This window comes from Anticarsia gemmatalis, chromosome 13 (assembly GCF_050436995.1).
Source record: "Anticarsia gemmatalis isolate Benzon Research Colony breed Stoneville strain chromosome 13, ilAntGemm2 primary, whole genome shotgun sequence".
Classification (NCBI taxonomy): Eukaryota; Metazoa; Arthropoda; class Insecta; order Lepidoptera; family Erebidae; genus Anticarsia; species Anticarsia gemmatalis.
Genome location: NC_134757.1, coordinates 8132373 through 8159094, shown reverse-complemented (window position 1 = coordinate 8159094; position 26722 = coordinate 8132373). Strand labels below are relative to the sequence as shown.

The following is a 26722-nucleotide window of genomic DNA, read 5'->3' as shown; positions in this document are numbered from 1 at the left end:
AATATTTTTCTCGACCTGAATTCAAACTAGAGCTCTGATAACATCGTTATATTTTAACGAAGGTAAAAATATTTTTCAACGGTACCATTTTCGACCAGCACTTTTCGATAGATTATTTTACTGAACTAGGTACCAAAAAATAAATGGTATGCATATTTCAGGAGCATTTACTTTTTATAGCATAACTAAATCTATTAGCATAAAAATGTTTTTTGTGCTTCTATAAATAATAGGTATCAAATAGCACAACCTTTTCCCCTTTAATTTATATATTATTTGATTTATTTTTACATTTTATGTTTGTTTTGATCTATTATAAATACACGGTTCAGGGTTCGCAACAAACTCTTTACTGACACTTCCTCGTTCGCTACTTCAAAAGAAAAATAACCTTTATTACCATGGGAAAATGCAAAACATTGATTCAAAGGACCATGTTTGTTCCCATACAAGGATAAAAGACTCTGTGGCGGGCGTAATTTCGTTTCAAATTTGAATTCTGTGAGTTCGTGCGTGGGATGTCAAAGAAAAATACGTAGAATATTGCCAGCAATAAAATATTAACACATCTACATTAAACGAAAGATTAGTATACCGATAATGAAATTATTACTCGGTTATTAAGGCTTATCTGTGAGAATTCTCGGGTGAAACAAGAAATGTGTAATAAAAAGTATTCGATTACGATGTCGGTAGCATGTCGAGAATGTCAACTGATAATCGTTAGGCGTTTAATGGAATAACAAGCTAATAAGACTGCGGTTTTACTGCTTATCACCTGAGCTTTTATCTGAAAGTTTAAATGTTAATTAAATCTATGATACGAACTGCTATTTACATTCTAGTTTTAACGTTCTGTGGATTTCTATTGAACAGGTTTTTAGATCGTAAAGAGATATTTTTATAGGATTTCCACTTTCCTAACATTTATGCTGGAAATTATTTCTCAAGGTTCTTAGAAATAATCTTGCCTTTTATAAATATAACGCGAATTCTTTCCTCTACAGTTAATACGTCTAGAAATGTTTAAGAAAGAATAAATAACGGAAGCTTTTGCCGAGTAAAAAACGAGTAAAAATAATTAAATTTACTTTAGTATCTAATTAAGGTCTCAATTATAAAGAAACTGTTATAACTCAAACACTCAGATAATATTGTTACCTGTAATCTAAATCCAATTTATTATAACTCGTAGATTGTTTTTATCTATAAAAGAAAATGTTATACTAAAATAAATTAATTAACCCAATATGTTCCACTGCTGGGCAAGGCTCTTCTGACGGAATAAGGGAATTAATAGGCCTTGAGTCCAACACGCTGGCCAAGTGCGAATGAGGGACTCTGCATACCTTCAAGAACTGCTCTAAAGAACATTCTGGCATCCAAGGTTGCTTCACGACGTTTGTCTTTCCTTAATAAAAAAATATATAATAATGTTACTAAATTGATTTCTACGATACCAATATTCGTGGAACAAAAAAAATCCGAGATAAAAAGTATATTTACGGATATCATAGATCTGCAACGCAATACTTTTCTTCGTAATCAGATGACCGGAAATTGTTCGTACATCGTTATCGTTAAAATATGTTATCATTTACTCGGAATAATCTTATTTTAATTAATACGTGTGCGTTATCTGATTAGGCAATGTGGTAGCAAGTAATGATTGTTAGACCGAGTTAGAGACTGTCTAGGTTTTACGTACAGACGAGAGGAAATTATATCTAAAAGTAAGTAAACATGACTGAAACAAAATGTATTTCGGTGTTATTAACTAAATGACTCAGCAGGTATTTGGTTATATCTATTAAAATCTAAGTCCCAACATATCCCATGGGCTGACATTACTCGCTTTTGTAATAACCACTAAAATCTATTTGATCCCAGTACAATAAGTTTAAAAAACAGCGTTAAGAAAAAGTTCACTTAACTCGATAATTTAAAGGAAATTTACAAACAAGCGGTAACACGATACACACCAATGTACAGGAATCAAGTAAGATCGTTTGTTACGCTGTCTGCTGATACCACAGTAAGAACTCGTAAAAGAAAAACAGCGTGAAGATTAATTGCAACAACGGGAATGAAGCATTCACGACAGTCGCGGGGTTTTCCTTAAAATGCCAGCCAGCCGCCCTCGCAGGCTAAGCTAAGTACACTATTAAATGTTAACAAAACCACATTCAAACGTGTAAGCTAGTGAAAAGGAAGATCCCACTACTACCAAGCTTTATTTGTTTTCAACCTTAATTACATCACACAATTAATGGTACGTCATTTGCAATGGCGAGTGGAAAACCCGCCTTTTATTATAAAAAGTTAATTTCCTTAATTTGGCCTCTTCCCTTTCGTCCGTCCTATTCTTTAGATTCCCATAATGAGAAAAGTCCTGCTTATTCACATTTAGGCATTCTCTTTTACTTATATTTTCTTAAGCGAAATTCGTTGGGAATTAAAAAATCTTTGTTATGATCTTGTCTTGAGCCGTTTTTAGGGTTTTCATTACTGCTTATTTACTCATTCATTACTTTTATAAAGGTAGATTGTTTTATGTTTAAACCTTTTTGTGATGATTATGTACTTATTCTGAAGGCTGCAATTTGTGAAATGAAGACTTTTAAGATGCTATCGTTTGAGACAAGCCAAATTTTAATTGCTACTGTTCACGTTTGCATATAAGCACACATATTCCCAGTACATATTATCTTAATATTGGTGCCTGTGCTTGGAAATATCTTCCACATTCGGTCGATTGACACATTTTCTACACAACCGGAGTCATAATACACTATTAATATGTTAATCATATTGTTTGGCTCACGCCCTTGCTTCAACATCTAAGTATACGCATAATTACAGTGTAATCATGAAATATTCATTAAATATAAGCTCGCGGGTGGCGGAACGCGGAACTGTTTCCTTGCAAGCCTTCGACGTTTCGTTTACTTTCACCACCCAGTTTGTTATTCAAACCTTTGTTAAATGTAATTATAATACTCTTAACCAAATTTCGTACAATTTTCAGCCAATAAATTTTTGTGGGTTATTCAAAATTAGAACTGAAAGTAATAAAGAATTTTGAGTTGCAACGCACTGCATATTTTAAATATTAATGTATTAAGCTCAATAGTTTTTTTTTAAATTAGTAGTAAGCTTAATACATTTCTCAAGTAAATTTATAATTTTAATCTAAATTCAACGACACGTATTAAACCATAACCTCATTTTTCTTGAGCCCGGCGATCTACATTTCAATTCAGATTTATCTATTAATTTAATTGTAGCAGACTTATCACTAAAAACAATATTAATACAAAAACAGTGTACCCACGTAAGTCTGATTGATTATATTTATTACTAGTTAACTCGTAGCCCATACCTCGGCGTCTAGACGTAATAATTGCTACCAAATTACTTTGCTACAACGAGCTGGTTTTGCGCAGAACTAAATTGAAATACAATGCTCTATACGCTTCAACTACGTAGGTGCTGATTAAATACTAATGAACAAAATAAATATGGTCATTGAAAAAGTTTCAATATTCTGCAAAATGAGACGTTTCGGTTTATCCAGTTAGAAAAAAAAGGTTTTCTTGACGTTTTTGCAGTAATTACGTGTATATTGGTACTCGTCCATTGAATGCGTCCGCATTTCACGTTTAAATTAATTGTATCAGATATTTTAACAGGACATGTTTGATTAGCAATCAAATTACACTGCAAATATAATGATTCCATGCATTGTCAATTTGTTTTATTTAAAACAAGTTGACAAAGCCTAAAACTGCGCTAAAAAAGAAACAAGAAATACGTTATAAGCTCAACAGAATTTATGATTATTCAGACGGAACCACACATTATGTTAAGATATAGATAAACATACAACCAATCTGCCTCAATAACCTACCTACATCGCATAGGATCGTAAAACCTCGTATAATAAATATCACATCACCCTTACTTCATAATACGCGACCCCAAAAAAAACAAATGCTTGTGAGCCAAATTACGCTGCCTTTAGCTGCCTAATGCTATTAAGATTAGGCTTGTTTGCCCTTTTCGGTAGTACGTGAAGAAAAAATACATCGTTTTCACTTTAGCTTTCATTCATTATCGTGTAATAAGGTAAGTAAGAACGTCATTGAAAATTGTGCTCTCGTAAATTCGGTTTCCAAGACCGCCCGTTTCAGATGCAAAATTAGTATAAATAGAAATAGTTTTATACCGCTGACATATTTTTCACTAAGTTTGACAGTGAAAAAAATGCTTGTGATTGATTGATGAATGTTTGAGACCAAATTTTCAAAACATCATAAATGAAACCACGGCTTAAGTTGCAGTCTTTATCTAAGTCTCCTTTAAATATATTGCTATTTACTTTAACTCAGTTTGAATCTCAATATTTAATGTCATATAATTTATTATTCAATAATTGATAGGTACAAATATTTCTACACTCTAATAACAAAAGCTCTCATTAAATTGAGTTGAGGTCAAACTTAATAAGGCTGGTGACTTTCTAAGCAGAACTAGTTTGTATAATGCAGTTTACATAATAGATCAACCTCTTTATCACAGTTGGTACGCGGATTAATTTGAAATGTAGGCTAATGATACAGGTAAAATGAGTTATATAAGATGACAACCTACTTCCTAAAACCTTCACACTTGTAATCAAAAAGTGCATAATAACATAGAGTTCATTGTATATTTTGTTTCTGCTTTTGAATGTCAAATAAAATGGCTAACCAACTTTAAGAAATAGCTACACTGTCTATACACACAGTACTATGGATTTTATTATTTTACAACTTACAGATACTGATTGTACTTGTATACAACTTGACAATTGCTCGTGAAAGAAACCCTGAAACTTTCTATCGTCTAAATTAAAAATAAATAAGAAATTTTCGTTAAAAGTTATAGAAATTATTAACTAGTTGTAAGCATTTGTCTACTTAAGCAACCAATAACCAGAAACTTTGATACCCAATTTTTAAAAAAGCTACCTCACTGTCATTATTACGTGTCATAAACCAACTATCATTATTATTATGCAAGCTATAACAATGTTCTTAAGAGCCTCTCTCGAAACAACCTAATAACAGACTACTACAATACTGTATGTAGTAAGTACCGGTCCTTTCCTTATAACAAAGACGTTAAGTAAGTAATTACAGCGGCCAATTACTAACAAATTAGTACAGACATACTACGAGAGGAGAATACTTATCATTATCACATTTATCATACTGTTTGCTGTTTAGATCTTTTATTTTCACAGTTATATAGTCTACAGACTGAGGCTGTCGAATAATAGTTAAAAAAATCCAGGGCCTTTTTTAAAAAGTCTAACACAATTTTACAAATTTACTGCTTTTCCGTAAAATTTCCGATCTTAATAACTTAAATGGCTGTGGTAAAAAAACCTTAATAGAATCGTCGAATTTAAAAATATGTATAATCATGTCAACTAGAGATGACTTAGTTATGAACATCCCAAAATGAAAGCACCACGTTATTCATATAACGCTGTCCAATTCTTTACATAAACTTAGTAATCAAACAAGTAGAAAAAGAATAAGAGTGCGGGTCGTTTCCCGCGTCACGCCCACCTAAACGACATAATTTAGTGCAGTCAATTAAGCTTAAATTAGGTAAGAATCTCGGAATTCGAGATACCCAGCTGTAAGTCTGTAAATACTTGTATATTGACACCCTAAAAGTTGTCTCAAAACCTACATATGGTAGGGTGTACGCAACTATAAAATTTCAAGGTCCAAAGTCCCAAAAACCGGTTTTTTGAGCTTTTTTTGTAAATATCTCATTTCCTATGGAATTTTTGCATTCGTATTCATTACCAATATTGTACAGTATAAAATTCTCTACAAATTTTGTTTGAATTTTTTTTTTTACGGTGAACCGTTTTCGAGATAGAGGGCGGAGAGCGCGCGGTCACAGGATCATTTCAAGTCAACCGGTGCCTCCGGTCGAAGATGCGCCATATATATTATAGTTGATGAACTATCGATAAATCAATGATTAATAAATATTTGTCAATTTCTATTAACTATTACATTATTTTTTATCATTTTTTTCATAACCTATCCACTTTTTATTCAGTATTAATTAACTTATCAACACTTACCTGCGCATGTAATTGCAGAATTTTTCATGAAAATATAGGCACTATATTTGAATTTTAACCTAATTAATATTCATAACTTCTTAAATGATGAAAAAAAAAACAAATAAATCAGTATTATTGAAAAGATATAGATTTAATATAATTATGAAGAAAATGATGACACCAATGACTTTTCGAAGTTATGTGTGTATTAGAAATAATTGTCACATGCTCCAACGGTGAAGGAAAACATCGTGAGGAAACCTTGCATGAATAAAATTTGTTAAATACATTTATTGAGGGCATGCAAAGTCCCCAACCCGCACTTGGCCAGCGTGGTGGACTCAAGGCCTAACCCCTCCCTCATTACGGGAGAAGACCCTTGCTCAGCAGTGGGACAGTAATGGGTTAAATTTATTTATTATTATAATCATTGATTTATCGATAGTTCATCAACTATATATGGCGCATCTTCGACCGGAGGCACCGGTTGACTTGAAATGATCCTGTGACCGCGCGCTCTCCGCCCTCTATCTCGAAAACGGTTCACCGTAAAAAAGAAATTCAAACAAAATTTGTAGAGAATTGTATACTGTACAATATTGGTAATGAATACGAATGCAAAAATTCCATAGGAAATGAGATATTTACAAAAAAAGCTCAAAATACCGGTTTTTGGGACTTTGGACCTTGAAATTTTATAGTTGCGTACACCCTACCATATGTAGGTTTTGAGACAACTTTCAGGGTATCAATATACAAGTATTTACAGACTTACAGCTGGGTATCTCGAATTCCGAGGTGAACTTACTATAATGACTGGACTAATTCGCCGGTCTCTTGCCACCGCGGGTGTTCCAGCTCTATTACAACCCAATGGGCTGGCGCGCGACGATGGGAAGGGGCCGGACGGTATGTCGTTGTTGCCTTGGAGTATGGGCAGGCCCTTGGTTTGGGATGCAACCTGTGTCGACACCTTGGCGCCTTCCCATATTCCAGGTACGGTGGGCGTTGCGGGCGCTGCTGCCGCATCAGCAGAAAACCTCAAGCGGCGCAAATATAGTAACATTATTGGTAATTACGTATTTGTGCCGTTTGGGGTTGAAACCTTGGGACCGTGGAGCCCGAGTGCTCGTAGTCTCTACCGAGAGATTGCGAAGCGTCTCGTCGATGCTACGCGTGACCAGAATGCTGGCCTTTACTTTGGTCAAAGAATTAGCATTGCCATCCAACGTGGCAATGCTGCCAGCATTCTGGGTACGTTACCAGTCGACGATGGTGAGGAGAAATTCTACGACGCGTGACGCACTCCTTTTGTATCCATATTTTATATTGTAAATATATTGTATAATTGTAAGTATGTAAATATTTTGTTTTTTTAAATTATTTCTAGTGTAGTTTAGTTTTTAAAAGTTACTTATAGTTAAGTTTTATTGTAATAAAGTTTAAATAAATTATAAATAAACTCAAATCTCAATCAAACTGAAAAGTAGAAAAACCTAATTCGATTTTCCTTAAAGTTTTTTTAAAAGTATAAAATTAAAGAGTAGACGGGTCTGGCAGGTATTAGGTGTCAGGTTTTCGAGAAGAGTCTGGAATATTAAGCGTACAATACCTATTTGCCTATGGATAGTTGTAACGGTTCCTTGGACGAGGTTCCTAGTATTTACACTATGTATTTACAAATTCGTTCCTCACATATTTTGACGCATATCAACTGCCTACTGAATGGACCTAATGTCTAAAACTTTGCAGTCATTTTAATAATAGTCGTGGTGTTCTATGACATCCTCATGGCATGGACGTAATCGTAATATAACAACTTAATTCAGGCTCCTTATAAGTCACTTAGTATTTAACAAAAAGTAGATATGTTTGAACGGTCTTGCGAAAAAAACTGATTATTCATCCACCCAAGGTCCCAGTCGAATTAAATTCAAGGAAGAAACGATACACCTGCATAATTATTATGTTCGAACATAATGACATAAATTATAATATCAACAATCATCGCTAAAGCATGCACTTAATTGAGAGATATTTTATGGGAATCCCTTGCTAAGATGTGATGGGAAATACCCTGGTCTCTCCGCCAGTATTTTGTACATTTTATGTCGCAATATTCCCATAGCAATGACATGAAACCATAATTCTAAAGATAGACTGAATGCGTCATCATATTTTTATATACGAAAAACCCATAATCGTCTTTGGCCTGTATCCATATATTGCAAGTGACACAACTAACGTTTCATACTAGTCAATATAGAAAAGGCTCTTCTTGTAAAAAGTTGACATTGAAATGTCAAGAAAAATCTGTATTTCTTAAAAAATAATGATATTTACTCATTTATTCAACAACCTATAGTGGGCGTCGCCATTAGCGGCGATAGGACAAAATTATACTTTATCTTGTTCAATGACATATGATGCCTTATCAGAAGGAAAGCTTTCCTTTGTGCTGTTAATAGACGGACCTTTGTCCCACAATAATGTATTTATAAATCACAAACCAGTTAATTTAATAATAACTGCAATGATATGTCCTTTTCTTATCAGAAAAAACAGTTGCACAAGACTTTAAAACAGTCACATTGTGTCAAGGTTGGTTTACTTAGTAAAGTAGCAGAACAATGTTTGGACAATAAACATATACCTATAATTAAATTATTATAGCACTTGCTTGCGGACTATTTAGATCTGAGCTTATAATCTTCATCAACAACTTGACAAGAAATTCGCGTCATTTCTCTTGTAAAATGTTCAGCAAACGAACGTAAATCATGTTTGCATTGATTCCCTATCGTATCATATTGATCATCATTTCACAAGGCAAACGACAGGCTTTATCAACCAGCATCTATCAGTCTTCAGGCCTTTGAGTTCAGAAACTAATCGGGCGGTCCCATCGAACGATCCTGCTATGTCTAACACAATAAGCTAGACCGTCCCGGGGGATTGGCCGTGCCAAAACAATGCTGGATTTCTGGCTAGTTTCATGTCCCAACGACTTATATTCAATGTCTTGACGCCTTTGTACTTGTTTGCCCTATTTCAGAAACGAGGTTACAATGTTATGTGATTAATAGAACATGTGAAGTTGTCAAAGCTTTTGTTTCTTGTTGTAGAGGGAATTTGAAGCTTGTAAATTCCATACTGAGGGAATTAATTGTTTGGTCGTAGCTGAAAAGATTCTACCATGTTTTATTCTGCTTCAGTATATATTCTAAGTATCAAAATCAGTTATACCAATACCATTCTACAGTTGTATTATCAGATATTCTTGTAACTACTCTCAAGACTATGGTAATCGCCGTAATCGGTGCTATTGACTAGATTAAATTTCTTCAGATCTACTAACACGTGTCCGCCATTCTTGTGTAGGTAGTTCAGAATTCTAATATCATCCGACCTTGCCATAATATCAGCAAAAAGAGATAAACATCGCAATGCAAAATGCATATTCATAAGCTAATTTATTGATAAAATTATGCGAACATTTACTAATTTGTGTCTCGTTTCATTAGTCACCGTCGTTCGAATTCAAAAGGATCAAGCATTTGATTGGTTTCGTTCCCATTTGAGTAATAATCACGTTCCTAGTATGGGAAGGTACTTTACAACCGGAGGCATGATATCACTGTTTCATGAATACTACTGTGTTGCACTTCCATTTGACATGCGGACATGAAAAAATTACGTCATGCTGTGAAAATGTAGGTACGATAAACGGATAATATGATTTACACCTGCTGATTTCTCCATATTATGTATTAAATTTTTAACAAACAGTTTTATAATTCCTTAGTTGCAATTTCATTTAAAAGTCTATATTTTAAAGCAGCAATAGGAATCGGAAAAGTCTTTGCAACTGTTTCAAAATTTCTTGGGATAAAACACCGAAGTCAAATTAAAGTGTGTAATTACTTTTCTGCTCTTTGTTAATAATATGGCTGTCATTGTTATGCAAAGTCATCATTCACGCTCGTCCAAATATCATTTTTAGAAGTATCATCAATCAGTCAAAGTGAATTTCAATACTGATAACTGTTATCTACTTCTAAAAAACTTACTTTAAAATCGTCCACAGGACATACGATCTAGTTAAGCCACCTAATCAAAAAAACAGGTAATCTTCGGCAACATACACTTACATTTTACGGTCGGAAGTGGAAATAAGAAAGAATTTTCAATAGTGACCGAAACCGAAGAGGAGGCGGGGATGGAAACCAATAAAGAAACTGAAAGAATTCTATTCAACGCATACCGACCTCTCGAATGTTCCTGTCTCTTGTGCTTGTTACGATGCATATTCAGTCGCGTTACATACTAACATGTGTACGTAGTGGAATGAAAAGGCCTTTTCATGTAGGTTTATTAGACGGTTTTTGGATTTCACTGTACCTCTTCGTTCGCTATACGTCCGTAATTTGTCATCAATGTAGGCAGTAACAATGGTTTTAAGTAAATCCCTAGGCGACACAGTAACAATCTCTAGGCATATTTAGTGGTTTTTAAAACAATCAATTGACGCACACATCGGCTTCACAATGTTTTGACATTGTGGTTTGTATAAATGATGCAATATGCCTTCTCACTTTCATTTTAGTTATCTTTCCAATTTTGTACTCGTAACCGGGGGTCGTATGACAAGATGTATCGATTTGAATAATTCAGCAAGGTATCGTAATAGGTGGCGTTCTCCTGTCATTGTCTACTCCGATGGAAAAAAATGATTACTAATGCCCGGTTTCTGAGTACATTTAGCAGTAGTTTATCTGTTCAATAGCGTTTTTTTATGAGTTTAAACGCTATTTATCTCGACCAGCGCGGGCGTCATGACTTTGCGCAATACGATAATAGTTTATGTATCACCTAACAATAGCTTGTCACCTCATTATTGCAAACGCCATTAATAACTTCTGAGGAAAATAACGTTAGACGTGTGTCAGAAATTACAACAGTGATAAGTATCTAGTATCAGGGAAATCTTAATTATGGGGAAACCACTTGTCATGTTATAAGGTAAGGAATACCCATACACCGACGGCTCAGTCTGCGTCATGGACATAGTCTAATTAGAATATTCACAACTTGCAACAGACAACTCTCACGTTCAATAAAGTAATAACCTTTCGTAACTAAGTCCACAATTGTACTCGCTGTCGCTGAAACCGGCTAGGAACAATACAATATGTGCCTTCATAATAATCCCAAGATATTAGATGTCAATGACATGTATTTTCAATTATAACATACACGAGTAAACAACACGCAACACATATGGCTCTTAATAATATAAATCAAAACAAACGGTTCAAACAAATGTTTATCAAACAATCTTTTGTTTCCACATTTATAACAAACACAAATGTATAAAATATAGGCAGCCAGCTATCTGCCAAAGGGAATTCCCGAAGGGATTCATTGCTATAAGTAGATATTGTCATTGTTACTCACTGTCTGGCATTGAATAAGGTTATTAAACCCTATTGTGAAATACACAGAACTCTCTCGCAGACATAATCATGTTTATAAAGGCTTACGCTGGTTATTGTAATTAAAATTGCAATATTTCGTAATCGTGGCGTAATATGTCACAATGAAAACATTGTTCAACATAACCCAGTAGTTAATATAAATGGTATGAGTAGTTTTATGACTATCTCGTTGGTAGGACTCAGTTGATATATTATAAAGTTAAATTTGTTTGAATAATCGCGTGCTCAAGTTCACTGTTTGAGAATTAAGTCATAATTATTAACGCTTTTACTTGATCTTTGAAACATGAAGATTCTAAATTATAGCGTTATGTGATCACGAAACGAAAAATAAAATCATTTGTTGGCCTCGCTCAAAAGTATGATTAGATAAAATCGGAAGAAGTTTTCAAAGTCATTGTGTGTACAAACAAGAGGATATCTTCTATGACACATATTACTCAAACCGTATTCTTACAAACAAACAACACAATAACAAAATTACACATATACCTACTGAATTATGCAGAAGACCCCGGATCCAAAAAGAAAACAATAGATAAACTTTGCTAACTTAAAAGGGGTAACGCGAAACTTTTCTTCCCGAATCACTTAACAACAAGTTATATTGACAATGTGATATTGAGGCAAGAAGAAAGCCTACACGGGCTATTACCGAATAAAATTTCATAGAAAGCTTGGCAAACAGAGCCTGATGGAGCGGCCCATTAGGGGCCATGCATAAATTGTTAGTTTAGTGACAACAAACGGCGTCAGGCCGCGTTTTGTTGCGCATTGTTTTTACTTCTCAATTTTTTCCCCTGTATTTTCGCGCTCCATGGAGAAACGGCTTTATCCGGCTTATAATATTTGCCGCCTTTGTTGCGTGAACGATGTTAGCTTTATGGCAAGGTGTAAAACATTGTTTTTCTTACATTAAATGAAATTGAAAAGTATAAAATTTAAAATTATATAGCATTGTTTGTCTGAGGTCTAAATCTGGCTACAAAAGGGTTTGCTTTATGGTTTGGTTGTATTAAACACTTTATTGCCGCAGTAGATAATAAAACAAGCACCTAATGTTATCTTACACCTAAATCGCTTCTATTAAAACATTGGTTTAAACGCAGGTTTAATAGCGAAGGTTATTTTTAAAAGCCGGTGGAACCTATTCTGACTTTTTAGTACGTTCGTAAATCATAATATGCTTAGGTAAAAAACTTTTATAAAGCTATTCTTGTTGGAAAAAGTGTAGGTTAATATAGCAAATCAGTATAACCGCTGTTTAACGCCGCAGAGCGACCTAAATAGATCGTAAAACTCTGTAAAGGTCGGACGTAAATCTTGAGGCCCGATTACGTAACCTGATCGAAATCGCCGACGTCTCCGAACACTACTAAAGTTCGAAAAGTCAAACTGTGTCATTTATCGCTAAAGACAAATTAAGCGATAGAGATTCAAGTTGATTGCCTGATTACATGTAATTGCGTACGGGTCTATATGTGCACTCGTTCATTTATTCCCATAAATCACATTAAGATGATTGCAACCCAACCACCAAATTATCTGAGGTTAATTCGTGTAAACTTTTATTTAATGAGCGTGTCACGAATGGTCGCAACCACGACATTACCGGATAAGTTTTATGAGCCTCATTTGTAATAAAAATACTGTTTCGAAATTAATGACATTTACCAACAGCTCTTCTTAATTTTAATATGAGATGATGCTTTTTTTGGAATAAATCTGCTTTTTCATTGTCTTATCTATGAGACTATGAGTGTTCCAACATTTTTGTTTAATAAATATTTTTGGCAATGAAATTAAGGCCTGGCTTGTCAGAAGGAATTTTGTTTTCATAGATTTGTTGTGACTTTAGCAGAAGATATTAATAAGTGAATTGACATTCATTCGTAAACTGCGGAACTGGGCTTAAGAGTATTAAATAGGAGTAATGCCGTTTAAGGATTGATCAAAATTGACGCTTATAGCCAATTCTAGATATCTTATTTGTAGTTTTAATACTTTTCATTCCAACGGCGTTAAAAAAACATTTTTAAATACAACATTCTTCGACGTTTTCAAGTAAACGACATTCCAATTTATCAGATTTCTGGTTCGTCGATTGCTACCTACCGTTTTCCTTGTTTGACACTTACAAATTGCAAGTAACTGTGAACAAACTGATTCATTGGGACGGATTTTCCTTCTTATTTACTTAGTTAAGTATTTTACTGACATTCACATGAGCGAAGCAGGCCTTTGAGGAAAGCAAAATCGGAATTCTTCTAATGTATTTACATTTTGCATAATCGATTCTTGATAAAAAAATTGCGTACGATACGTTGCTCTGTAACATCGCATGTACTTAAATAAAATGTATGTCGTGAGAAAAGGTCCTCTTTTTATAATTTTTGTTACAGTTTTTTTCCAAGTTTACTATCTCAGTTGTTGATTTAAAAATGATTCATTACCTTAAGACATTAATATACTATTAAAAATAAATAGACAAAAAAACCCACCCAAAACAGACGGCTCTACATTTCACAATACATTAAACCGCTATTCCCTATTAAAATTAAACAAAATCCAAATTGATTCGAGCATTAATCGAAACAATCTTACCGCGAAGTCATTTTTTATATCATACCATTAGTGAGGAGCGCATTCCGAATCGAAACATAAATCATTAAGTCGATCGACTAGTTGCTTCACTATGTTCTTATTACTCGAAACAATGGTGTACACAAACGACAACATTATAATCTACATCTTGTCCATTACAGCTTACATTTGTGTAACAAGAAGTCACCATGATAAATTAAATTCATTGTAGACTTTTTTTTTGTTTGCAACACAATAAAAAAAGTAAAAATAACACAATGGCACTTCGGTTTGCAAACAAAGTTTTGCGCGTAGTTGTTATTTTTTAATATAAGTTGATTTATCTGTACGTGAATTGTTTCCGTGATAGTGGATATTTTATTTTTATTTCTTTTAACTTAGCTTTTGTTTTGTCAATTATTATTTATTTGCATTTATTGCGGTGTCTTATAATGTAGAGCTACTATTACAAACTCTACTTTGACTTTACTTCCCAAAGAGATCAAAACGATTTGATACGAAATTACTAGTAGACAGTAAGGATTTTTTTAAACCCGTTAATATCCCACTGCTAGACAAGGGTCTCCGTTCGAACGATGGAGGGGCTATTTTTTATTTTAGTATTATTATAAATTAAATAGTTAAGGACTTATTACAATATTATTTTTACTCACACCACAAAATGCCATTCAACATCACCCATAGCCCACAAACAAACAGACAAGCCCTTTACCGTACATAAATCGTAACAAACAACACTAATGGGACAGGTAAGAACACAAGTTTGACAAATTGTCCACTCGGCGCATTGTTTGGAAACAAAATAGTGCGGACGACCGTACATTGTTCACTATAGAATTGATCACCGTGATTTAAGATGGCTGCCGTCGTACAGGAGGTCCTGTAATTAAGTGCGTTCGTGATAGAGATGTTATGAATGGCCTCGTACTGTGAATTGAGCTAAATGAGCGTGCACCTATGTCTGTTTGAGGCATAGTTCAGCTTACAAGTGTTCCGCTAGTTGTGGGTTAATAGTTGCTTTTGTTAAGACGATATATAAGAGAAGTTTTCTATGTGTAAGCTGAATAAATTGATTTTATTTTTATTTATTATCTATTTTTTATTTAAGGTAGAAATGTAATGTAGAGATTTATTTTTATCTCTTAAAAAAGGGACTAAATCTCACCTAAGCATTTTATAAAGTCCAAACTTATCGAACTGCTAAAAATATATACCAACTGTTAAATCCCTTTTAGAATATAAATTCTGAACAATTTTTCGTATTCATATTTTGTTATTCTTACATTAAAACTTAGTGAACTATTTGACCTACTTATCTGAATACAGTCTAGACTCAGTAGGATTGAATTCCAAGAAAATTATATCAGACACAAACGGGTAGATAAAAGCATCACAAAAATAGACTTTAAATATTTAAAACTTAAAAAAGACTAGAGTAGTATACATATTTAAACATTTACAAGTCAAATACTATCCAAAAAACTTCTTGAATTAATAAAAAACTAAAGTACTTATTTAAATAGAAAGCTAGTGGAATATTGTGCCCACGTACTCGTAATTTGAGACCGTAACTAGTTAGCTTGAATTATTTAACTAGAATATAGGACAATGCAGGCTCGCATAGCCGTTAAGAATCAACCACTATGATTTAAGATCGTTAGTATGCTCTCCGAGGAGGTCCGATCTAATGCAGTTCTATAAAGTACCGGTTAACTCTGCATACAACATCACATAATAATAACTTACATACTGGCTGGTGAAACGAGAAAATTGAAATATTTCGAAAATTATTTTAGTCTCTATACACTTGGAATAAATTAAAATATAATAGAGCAATTCATCTAAAATTATACGTAGAACTTAACATTTCAATATCATTATCATAATTGTAATTCCTCCCACATCATCCTTTATAAATTCTTTCTTATAAATCAAACATACCCTTACATATTGGTACTATTCATATTTCATGCGAGACTTTTCATTAGCATTATCAATTATTAACAAAGACTCGGAATCAACCAACTAAATATTATGAATTTGCATAAGAAATTTATAGAAGAGAACTCGACTGTTACGAAGAAATACCACACTTATTCTGTTAAAAATAGAGGCTAAGTTGTTTTATCAATAAATTCCTGGATCGTTAAGATGGGATATCAATCGCCCACGCGACGTCCGAACTCACAAGAACTTAATTAGTCGCTTCTCAACGAGTCCCTGAATGTTATTTATTGTCTGACAGACAATTCAACTGATTGTACGCTATAATGTATACCTCCACAGTCGACAACTATTTCAAAAGAAGACGAATGCGTCGCGTTCAAATGATAGGGAAATAATTACGAAATATACATATATCACTGCATATCGTAACATATAGCCGATGAAAGTAAATTTATTTTTATATCGAATTAAAATTTATGAGATTAGAATAAAGATAAATCTTGTAATGAGTAAACTGATATCTTATAATTAGATTGTAAGGTAAGGTGAAGTGGCGGCGGTAATATATTGGCCTAGAGTTGGCTCGCTGCTGGAGACAGTTTATCTTAAAGTTAAATTATAATTCAAGCTTAAGTTACAGGTACGCATACGTCACCATAAATATAACAGCTAAGGTAATGTACTTAGTAAAGTTACGGCTACTTGCGGTTGACTTTTGTATAGGTTGGCTTACGAACTAAATTGTAATAGAATATTTAATGTTAAGAATGTAGCGGTATGTCGACAAGGTCCTCAATAAAATCGCCAAGCACACCACTGAGGGCAGTTCACACGTAATAAAGATTCAAACTTAATCTTCTACTCAGGCATTAATGTAGACCTCTACATCCAAGAGTGAGCAGATAGCCATAAACCGATGTCAATATTATTAATACACCTACTCTCTACGCCAGAGAAATGAAGCTTATTCCAGATGAATACACAACGATAATTTTATTTTATGCTCTTTTTCTAGACATATGTATGTCCTATAACAGACGTGTCTACCCGCGAGTTTATTCACGAGGTTTCTCCCGAATAAAAATAAACTATCTTTGTCCCAAATCATTAAAAACCTTTCCACAATATTTGCGACACACAGTTACAACCATACATCCATCTACATCACACAGCATCCACACAAACTTTCACGTTTATTTTGGTTCATGTAAATATAACGTACATAACTGATAAGTTAATAACTCGAGTTACTAATTATGAAAGATATTAAGGATTTACGAGATATTTCGCTTGGTATAACATCAAAACATCACAAGTACGGAAATAGCTACCGATTGAAATGCCTCGACCTACGCTGACATTTCGTGCGACGTGAGCCACACATGAAAGATAGATTCACATGCTCGTGTTCATGTCATAATCTAGGAAATGATCTACGTTCATTGCACTGCACATTATATATGTAATTAGAGAGTCGTTTGGTTTACTATTCAGTTTAAAATTACTCATTGTATTGTTGATAGGCGCCACTATAAGTACGTTAGAGAATCTTAAAAGCAGATACATAGACAATGTCCTTCCGTTCTGTCACTAACACGCTTTGCCTAGGGATCATAGTTCTATTATTTGTTATCTATCTCTATCACAGTCTTGTAATTATTATGCATTTAGACACAAACCTCAAACAAAATTTATTTTATTTTGAAAATTACAAACTGTGCTAAAACAGACTCAATAAAAATATAATGACCTCATTTAACATTCATTATACTTTAATTAACAAATTCATAGCTGCATTAAATATCTAATATTCACGAGACCGCGTTAATTAAAAAACAGGTTTAGTAATTATAAGTAAAAACTGTATTAAAAAAGCATTAAGTAGGAATTCGCGAGCATTTAATATTTAAGTATCTCATTTTACTGGTAAGAGTAGATAATATCGGTGGAGTTGCTCCCTGACTCTTGAACATCATTTCCACATCCTGTTGATGACAATCTTTATGACTAATGTGCGTTATTTACTAACCCTTGCATTAACGTGCGTTAATATCAGGGCTGGCGAGACAATTAACAACTGTCGTGGCTGTATTTATTTAAAATGTTAATAGGTATTGTGTATTAGTTATGTGATCATTTTAATTTTAAATAGGTAATCAACACAATATTTTTTGCAGCAATATAATTTATATAAATAATGTACCAATAGTCATTTCATCCACGTCTGTATCAATTTCAATCAACATAAAAACGCAAAAACATTTTTATTATACAATAACAACACATAATATAATACCAAGAATTGCAAAGTAGTGTAGAAGTTTTAGTAAAACCAAACCCCTTACCACTTATGTATTATTACTGTATTAAATAATATAATAAAGATATAACTTAAACGAGACCAATATTTACATGAACATTTCAATATCACGAAGCAGTAAAATCCAAATAAGGAAATACACATAAGATGATACTTAACTCTTTTGTTTATGTTTTACAATAAACTCTACAATTCAATAGGTAATGCACTTTCTACGAGTGTCATCATTACATACATTTGTGATTCTGCCTAGTAAAATATTCAATGTGGTGAAAATATCTATATTAACATGTTTCTAACCATAAACTCAGTAGTTTGATCAGTATCTTCGATTACTTCTGAGTGTTGAACTTGAAATACTTATTTATTTTTTATTCGTATAAATTATTTTCATACTATTTTTTTCTTCGAAAAGATCAATCGTCGCGATCTTTCCTTGCACGTAAGATAATGGTTTGTCACTTCAGTTAATGCCGAATAAAAATTATAATTTAAACTGTGACAACTAACACCCACAAAGTATTTATAAATAATGGTCAATGAAAAAAAGAAATAGAGCAAAATTAAGCTACAAACATAAATAAATCGTTATTTGCTAGAGTTAAACCCTATTTTAGATTCCCAATTCAAAGTTGTTACAGAGAATCCTAACAAGAAGGTTCAATTAGGCCTACGTATTTTCATTTATTAAGGAAGAGATTTACCCATCTACATAAACGACACGTCAAAATTCAAATAAGCAGAAAGTGAATTACACAATAATAGGGAATTTCACAGCACTTTAAACGATTATACCGTCTCTATTGTCTGCTAATAAAAGATAATCATTTTCAATTCAGTCAGCGGAAATGTGAATTATATTACGGTGTAAATTTAAGTTCTAATACACACCTATTCGGTTCGGCATTAAACGGCCCAGCCGGACGGTAAGTTCGAATATATTTATGGAGTCAAAAATTCGGAAAAATGTCGCTTGACTGATTGTTCAAACCGAGTTGTGACGATTGGATACGAAGGGACTACTTAGCTCGATTATATTATGCTATCGACTACCGGCAACTGGCTAGTTATCGAGAAATTACGAACGTTTGTTTAGCACCTCTACCGGGCTCCGTAAAAACAATTTTGGCAGTACATTTTAAACATCAGGCTCTCGATACTCACGACAGTACAGACTATAAAGAATTGCGCTACCGATCGGCACAAGCCTAAAGTGCAGTAATTTCTTCGAGTCGGTTTTTTAACAATAAATAAGTACTGCCGAACCGAACATGCCGAATATGTGTATGAAGCCTAAGATTTGCATTTTACTATGCAATATTCTTAACGCGAACGATAAAACGTAATCTCACATCGTGTAGTTAAAAATGTTCATGTCAGTTATTGATACATTTTATATCTCGTTAGCAATCGTAACTACATTCGAGATAATCCTGGATTTATCTGAAACGAGTTTCAGCTCACGGTATAATAAAAACATTACTTACAGTTTCTTCGTTAGATATACAAATTGCTAAGCTACGCAAATCAGATATAATCTTGTGATATAACGCTTGGATTATTACATATACATATGAAGATTTTATTCAAAAGAACTGTACCTATTTAAAAATAAAAAATATAAAAATTAAACTTGTTCGACAACCCTAGTTCAAACCGATACCTAAAATCTGCTATTAAGACGTGCTGTATCCAGAACAGGTTCCGATACAACTTCTCACATGTTTTAATAACTCTATCGCTTTACTAAGACTAAAAAAATCACTTCAATTTAATAGATTACAATTAAGTTAACTTGTACCTTGTTATTATAACAAATTGTTGTTATTAATAAACGCAAAGAAACGCATTAAAAGATTAATTATTACACGTAAAATGTGTGGAAATTAAGTTATCAAATTTATAAAATGCAGGAGGTTTTTTAATGGATATTTTTATACGCAGCGGTCAGATATCAACCCGATGCATTAGTCGTCGAAAAAATGTGACATCTAAAACCATAAAAAACGGTATTCTATTACAATTCATATTACACGAACGCGTAGGAACCGGCGTATTGTTTGAACATGTTAACAACACCGAGGTGACTCCCACATAGTACGCTGATAGAGACATTAAACTGGAAACATATTTTATACTGCACAAGTGTAGGCAAATACTTGACACTTTGAACTCCTTTGTGTAGGCATGTTATTAATTGCAACTATTGCAAGAATGTTTATCAACCGAAAATGCAATAAATAAGCCTACAATTTTATCAAAATGACATTAATTTATAGTATAATACGAAATCAGCTAAAAATAACTCGTAATCAAACGAGTAGAGCACTTCATTCATAATGTTTACAAAGCTGTCAGTTCTGTTTTATAAAAATACCGCACTGTTTAAATTATGTCAAACTGTCTCGGGTATCCTGTTTGTGTGATAACACTTCTTTGATTGATGTTCACAACACTTTGCGGCATTTACGGTTTTAATCAGTAAATCTTAGTACATAGATATATACTTGTAGCCAGTAGCAATCAGCGTAGAACGTAATACTTCCGTACCACATGAGCGTTTCTTCATAAATCTTTGTGAACATCCCTCTGACGACGCGACATAGTAAATTAGCTGTCTTCGGCGGTAATCCCACAACGTGTAACCGACAGTTTCAACGGAAACGAATCGAACGCTTTTCAAATTATATACTAACATATATTTTACATGGATACTCGCTTTTATATAATTTTATACACCTGAATGTATATCCCTTGTGGGAAAAAGGAAAATATTATCATATGCAATATTGGAGATGAAAGCAAGGTAAAAGGTAAAAAAAATATTACATTATCCAAAGCAGGATAGGAATGTCAAGAAATATTTAATCAAATAAAAGCATTTTCGTTACTTTTTTGTTTATTCATCCACAAATTCGTGACGCTCTTTAATACGATTTCGGTGTTTGGAAGTTTGTGTGAAATTAGGACAATTTCCTCGACATTGTGTAGATTATTACGAAGATATGTCGGCAACAATTGCTTCTTACCATACTCCATTCCCTAACAGCGAAAGATCGGAAGTGAAACATAACTTTCCTTTGTTACGAGCGTGGTCCGCCGGAACACATTCGATAAAGATAAATTAAGCGATAAACGTCATCGCATTGATTTACGGCCGGCGCAATAAGCATCACTAATTCTGATAGAGCGATAACATGAATCTCTTGTCGATATATCTGCTTTATTACTATTCATGTCCAATAAATATATTTCTATGTTGTTTTGGGAAACAAAGAAAAAGTTAATCAGCCGCGAAGAGGGTTCATTGAGCTCCACGAAATCATGTCCAGAAAAATGTTACGGTTCCAAATCTTATAGAGTTGTTTGTGTGTCGTTTATATGACAAATGTAGAGCTATTTGTATCGGACATACGTTACATTTCACTTAATATTTCAATCAATATCTTACTTTTTGGAAATAAGTACGTGAAATCAATAATGTTGGTTTTGTTTAAAGAAGTTATTTGGCTAGGTATTTCTTAAATATGATTTATATCTTAAATTTCGTGATATATAAATACCTACTTAATTACTTTCGAAGCAATATATTGCAATGCACTACTCAACTGTCTCAACAACAATGACTAAAATAACTTCATTATAATAATATAGTCAACCATTAAATTATCAGTCGCTCACAGAGCCTGTATAATAACATAGCGTGAACTAAATAAATTACAAGTACCCCACAATTTTCGATCCATGAAAATACTGAATCTCGTTAAGCCGTTGAGTGCAAAATGTGGTTCCAGATCGCGCAGCCTTTCAATCAGTGTTCGTTTATCTAGCAAGTTATCTATCAACGTCCAAATTGCTGGCAACTACTAATTGATAATACAAACTTGGAAGCTATCTAGTTAACGGATATTTGAAATAGAGGAAAAAACTCGTGAACGAGACTAAAATGTTGAAAATGTTGTTTAAATTCTTAATTTTATCATTTTTAGAGTACAGTTAGAGAAAAAACGTATTTAATATAATTAATAACCTCATGAAACATGATTAATCAACATTTTAATTGAAAATAATACCTATAACAGAATAACTTAATACAAGACAAGGCAAGGCAACACACTTATCATTAAGTTAATAGTTAATTAAATTGGATTAAAAAATAAGTACATGCAATAAACTCGACAATCAATAAGTAATAGATAAATTAAATAATCAAACTGCTAGACAAACAATAGACTGATAACAGGAACTTGAAATTCATAGGAAATGTCTAGTGTCTTTCAATGAGTCACGCATTTTTGATTACCTAATGTAAAAAGTTATATACTCGACAAATGGCATTGAATATAATGAACGTTACCTTGCCAACCTCACTTAGATAGGATGCAACTGCAATCATACAACTTACTTAATGCACTATCATTTGCAAAACGTGATAAGCAACTTTTGTATATTATGCCTCAACTTCAGTTCAAAAAAGTAACTAATCCACTTACATCCCCACGTTTTCTGTACCCACCGAAGATTATTACGTAAAACATGAAAAAAGTTTTTCATTTCGACTTTCTTTCAGGTTGTGAAACATTCCGGCTGTTACGAAATTGTTCTTACTCAAAAAACATGTTTGCGAGTAGTCACAGGTGCAGTGAGGGAGTAACACCACGTACGGAAGTTAGACCATCGATTTTCGCTAAAATATTCGCTTCATCGCGCTTAACGATCAGGGGACGGAGAACAGATAATTATTTTGGTTGACGACTGACAATATTTCAAAGGCAGATGTTTGATTCAGTAAGGAATTACATCTCCCTTTTTATAATGCCCTCACAAAGGGGAACGTCATTATTATTACTTTTTGTTACGGTTTTCTTACGCTCGCCTACGTTTCATAAAGATTTTTATAGGAATAATAAATTTAAGGAGGATAATTAAGTTAAAGCGCCTTCTATGGATCTACATCGAGGTTTGACGAGCAAAAACAAGTTCTAAATTGGTCATTTAAGGAAATTACTTGGATTGTTATTTGTAAGGATTCGTGCGTACGTCACTGAGTGTAATGACGAAACTTTAATCGCTCGTAGATTAGTTCACAAGGAAAATCTCCTTATGCGGGGAATGTATTTGACTTCATTAGAATAATTTTAACCCACATAGGGCTACGTCGTAAAAAATAATAAGAAAATATTATTTTTTACGACGTAGCCGTGGATATCTACTTCAATTATTTTCAAAATGATCGTTGAAGACTATACGGATTCTTGTGTTTACATTTTAATACCTTTTCAAACTATCACCGCTCCGATCTATTTTACTTTGAGCACCTTATTAACAACTTATTCTAATATTGTTCTGTAAACCAGACATTACAAACTCATAAATAAAACGTAGCATACATTTTCCTGAATAATAAAGAACTATTTCCTTTAATCGTCTTTGTCTGCGCACTTAACCCCAGTTCTAGTCACGGTACTTACGTTCGCGAAGAAATTACACACTTGGTTTGTATTAAATTTGTAGTAGCATAATGAAGATGGGGTTTATAACATGCCACAATAATATGTGGGGTTTAAATGTGTCCGCGAGGTGCAATATGGTCTACTTAATTACCTACCTGATCCTTTAGTTTATAAATTAATTAACATTTGAGTGATGAATGTATGAATTATGGAACGTTTCAACGCTGCGGGTGTAAAATACTGGGAATTGCAAGGACTTTCCCGTGATATTAATTAAAGGTATTCACGTAGGGTGTACCTAATCAAATGGGTTCTTGCTTCACGTCACTATCGTATGAATGATTACGTTTCGTTCTACTTTCGTTCAATTATGTGAGCTTTGTATACAATTCTTGGAAGTGGCTTTTACAATGGTTAACTTAACTTACGAGTTATATTTCGATAGTTTTCATTGTTTTTATGCCCGGTTTATGTGACTCTACTTAAAATTGTATTCTACTTTTTTGGTAAAAAAAAATATACTTAGACTAACCTTATTAGCAATTATTTATGAGCATACAATCACAGTGAATGTAATAATTATGTACCATATATCTTTATGTTATTTCGTGTAGTTACTCGAAGTTTACATTGATAACTTGTTTACTGGAATGCACTGTATAATATGAACGCAGTTTTCAATCAAGCTAGCTATACGGGTGTTGATTGAAAATTCGCGTCTCTCATAGACGGCAGACGAGTCAATCAGACTCTATTAGCGTACATCGTGTAGTGGACAGTATTGACTGGGAAATTATTGATTTGTGCCTAATTTCCGGTTGATTGGCGCCCGCACCGGCCTGCGGGCGACGGGCGTGGACGCGGTCAGGGCTGTAACTTAGCACACGTGAACGATTAACTCAGACATAAACGAGATTACGACTCGATACCCACTGATTGGATATCGTAATCGTATCGTAAACGCCCGCCAAATTAGTCGAATTTATCTTTTCGTATATTCAGATAAGCTAAGGAATGTTTATTTAACACGTTGTAATGTTTCTCCTAATGCATTTGGGTATCACGGAAGCGTTAGAGCGGAACTTATGAAAATTAAATCACACAAACTAACCGTAACTGTGAATTTAAACCAGTGAACCTGCTAAATGAGTTGTTCATGGTAAAACAGGATGCTACTGGATATGTGAATGTGTTAATGTGTGGTAACAACCCTCTATGTGGGCATGACCCTCGGCTAGTTTCGCAAAAAGGTTAATAATCTAAAGGTCGAACACTAAAAACCGGTCATGTATACGCCTAATTTAGTTCGCAAGGGACAAATATTTTATGTCTTCTTCACGAACGCATTCAAGATGTACAAAGTACGCGTCGTAAATGTCTTGAATTGGCATGTTAAGTGTCTACTAACTTTAGCACCTCCGGTTGAATACCTTGTAAAACTATTCGAAAGTTTGTTTTGTACAGATATATCTTGTGTTTTGCCTTTAAAGCAACGGTAGAGTAACGTTGACAGGTCAATAATCGCAATTAGGTTACATGTACAATTGTACGTGCAATTTGTGCAACTTGACAACATTGTTAAATTGCATTTTAAATACTCATTACCTATCGATATTGAACTTGGCCTCGTTACCTAATAACCCACATTTTTGCACGTATGTAACACCTATAAATTTGATAACAAAAGATTGATAATGCGACGATATTCACATTTCGTATAGCGTAATAAATACAACAGCAGGTTGCAAAGTAAACATTGAGTAAAACAAACAGATAATCAGTATATATCTCGTGATAAGGGACTGCGAGTGAGCCAATCTCCCCTTGAAAAATTATTTTTCACGCGCGTCCGTGCGACATGATACAATCTACATACAACCGGCGAGAAAATATTTTAAAAACAATGAAGGGCATTCACTTTTATCAACGCATCGTCGCCCGAGGGGTTATGCTGAAAAGGAGCGGTGAATAGAAATCCCTACGGCAATGCCGGCAGGCTATCAGTACTGTGAATGGCTATTAACCACCTCGGGGCGACGATAACGATGAAAGGCGACGTTACATTAATGTATACGGTGTTTGCCCTCACTCATTACCTCGTCCTCGGGCTGACGCAGCAACATCGGCGGCCCCACGTCCCGCTGCTCATTCACTGTGGAACTGGCACTCTCACTCACTGCACTGCCATTCACCAGCGTCCCGGTATTGTCACCCTCGATAACATCCCACGGCACATCGTCGTTGTACACGGCCACGTTCATCACCTGCTCGCCAGCGTGGAACCTCCACGGCAGGTCGGTGCCGCTCTGCCGGGGCCGGCGCCGCTTGTGCCGCACTTTATGCCGCGTGAACCTGCCGAAGCCACCACCTCGACCTTCCTCCAACATAGCATCGTACAGCGAGTCCAAGTTCACTTTCAACTTGTGACGCCGGGTGGTTCTCGGAGCCGACGTGGTGGTGGGCGCCGGAGTGGTGATGGGATCCCTGCTGAGACCCTCCGCGTCCCACAACTGTATTCTGAGGATGTTGTCGTGGGAGGAAATGTGGGCGCGCGCGGACGCGAGCGCGAACACCGCGAGTACGAGAGCGAGCGCGCGCGCGGACCCGTCCATGTCTGTCGGCGGGCGCGAGCCTACTGAAGCGAGCGCTCGTCGCTGCGATTTTCCCGCGCTTTCCCGATAACGCTACGAGCCAAGTACTACGAGGCGACGAGTTGCACGCATTCGACATCAACGCCGCGCCTCCGCTTACTCCACTACATATCGCG

At 34.4% G+C, this 26722-nt stretch overlaps 1 protein-coding gene across 1 annotated transcript in view; it reads right to left on the bottom strand.

Moving 5' to 3' along the window:
- Positions 1 to 26615, bottom strand: part of LOC142977825 (G-protein coupled receptor Mth2-like) — an 89388-nt gene extending 62773 nt beyond the window's left edge. Inside the window, exon 1 of the mRNA XM_076121919.1 lies at positions 26052 to 26615. Coding sequence (XP_075978034.1) covers positions 26052 to 26567 — 516 coding nt within the window. The 5' untranslated portion in view covers positions 26568 to 26615. The remainder of the gene's footprint in view (positions 1 to 26051) is intronic.
- Positions 26616 to 26722: the final 107 nt, after the last annotated feature.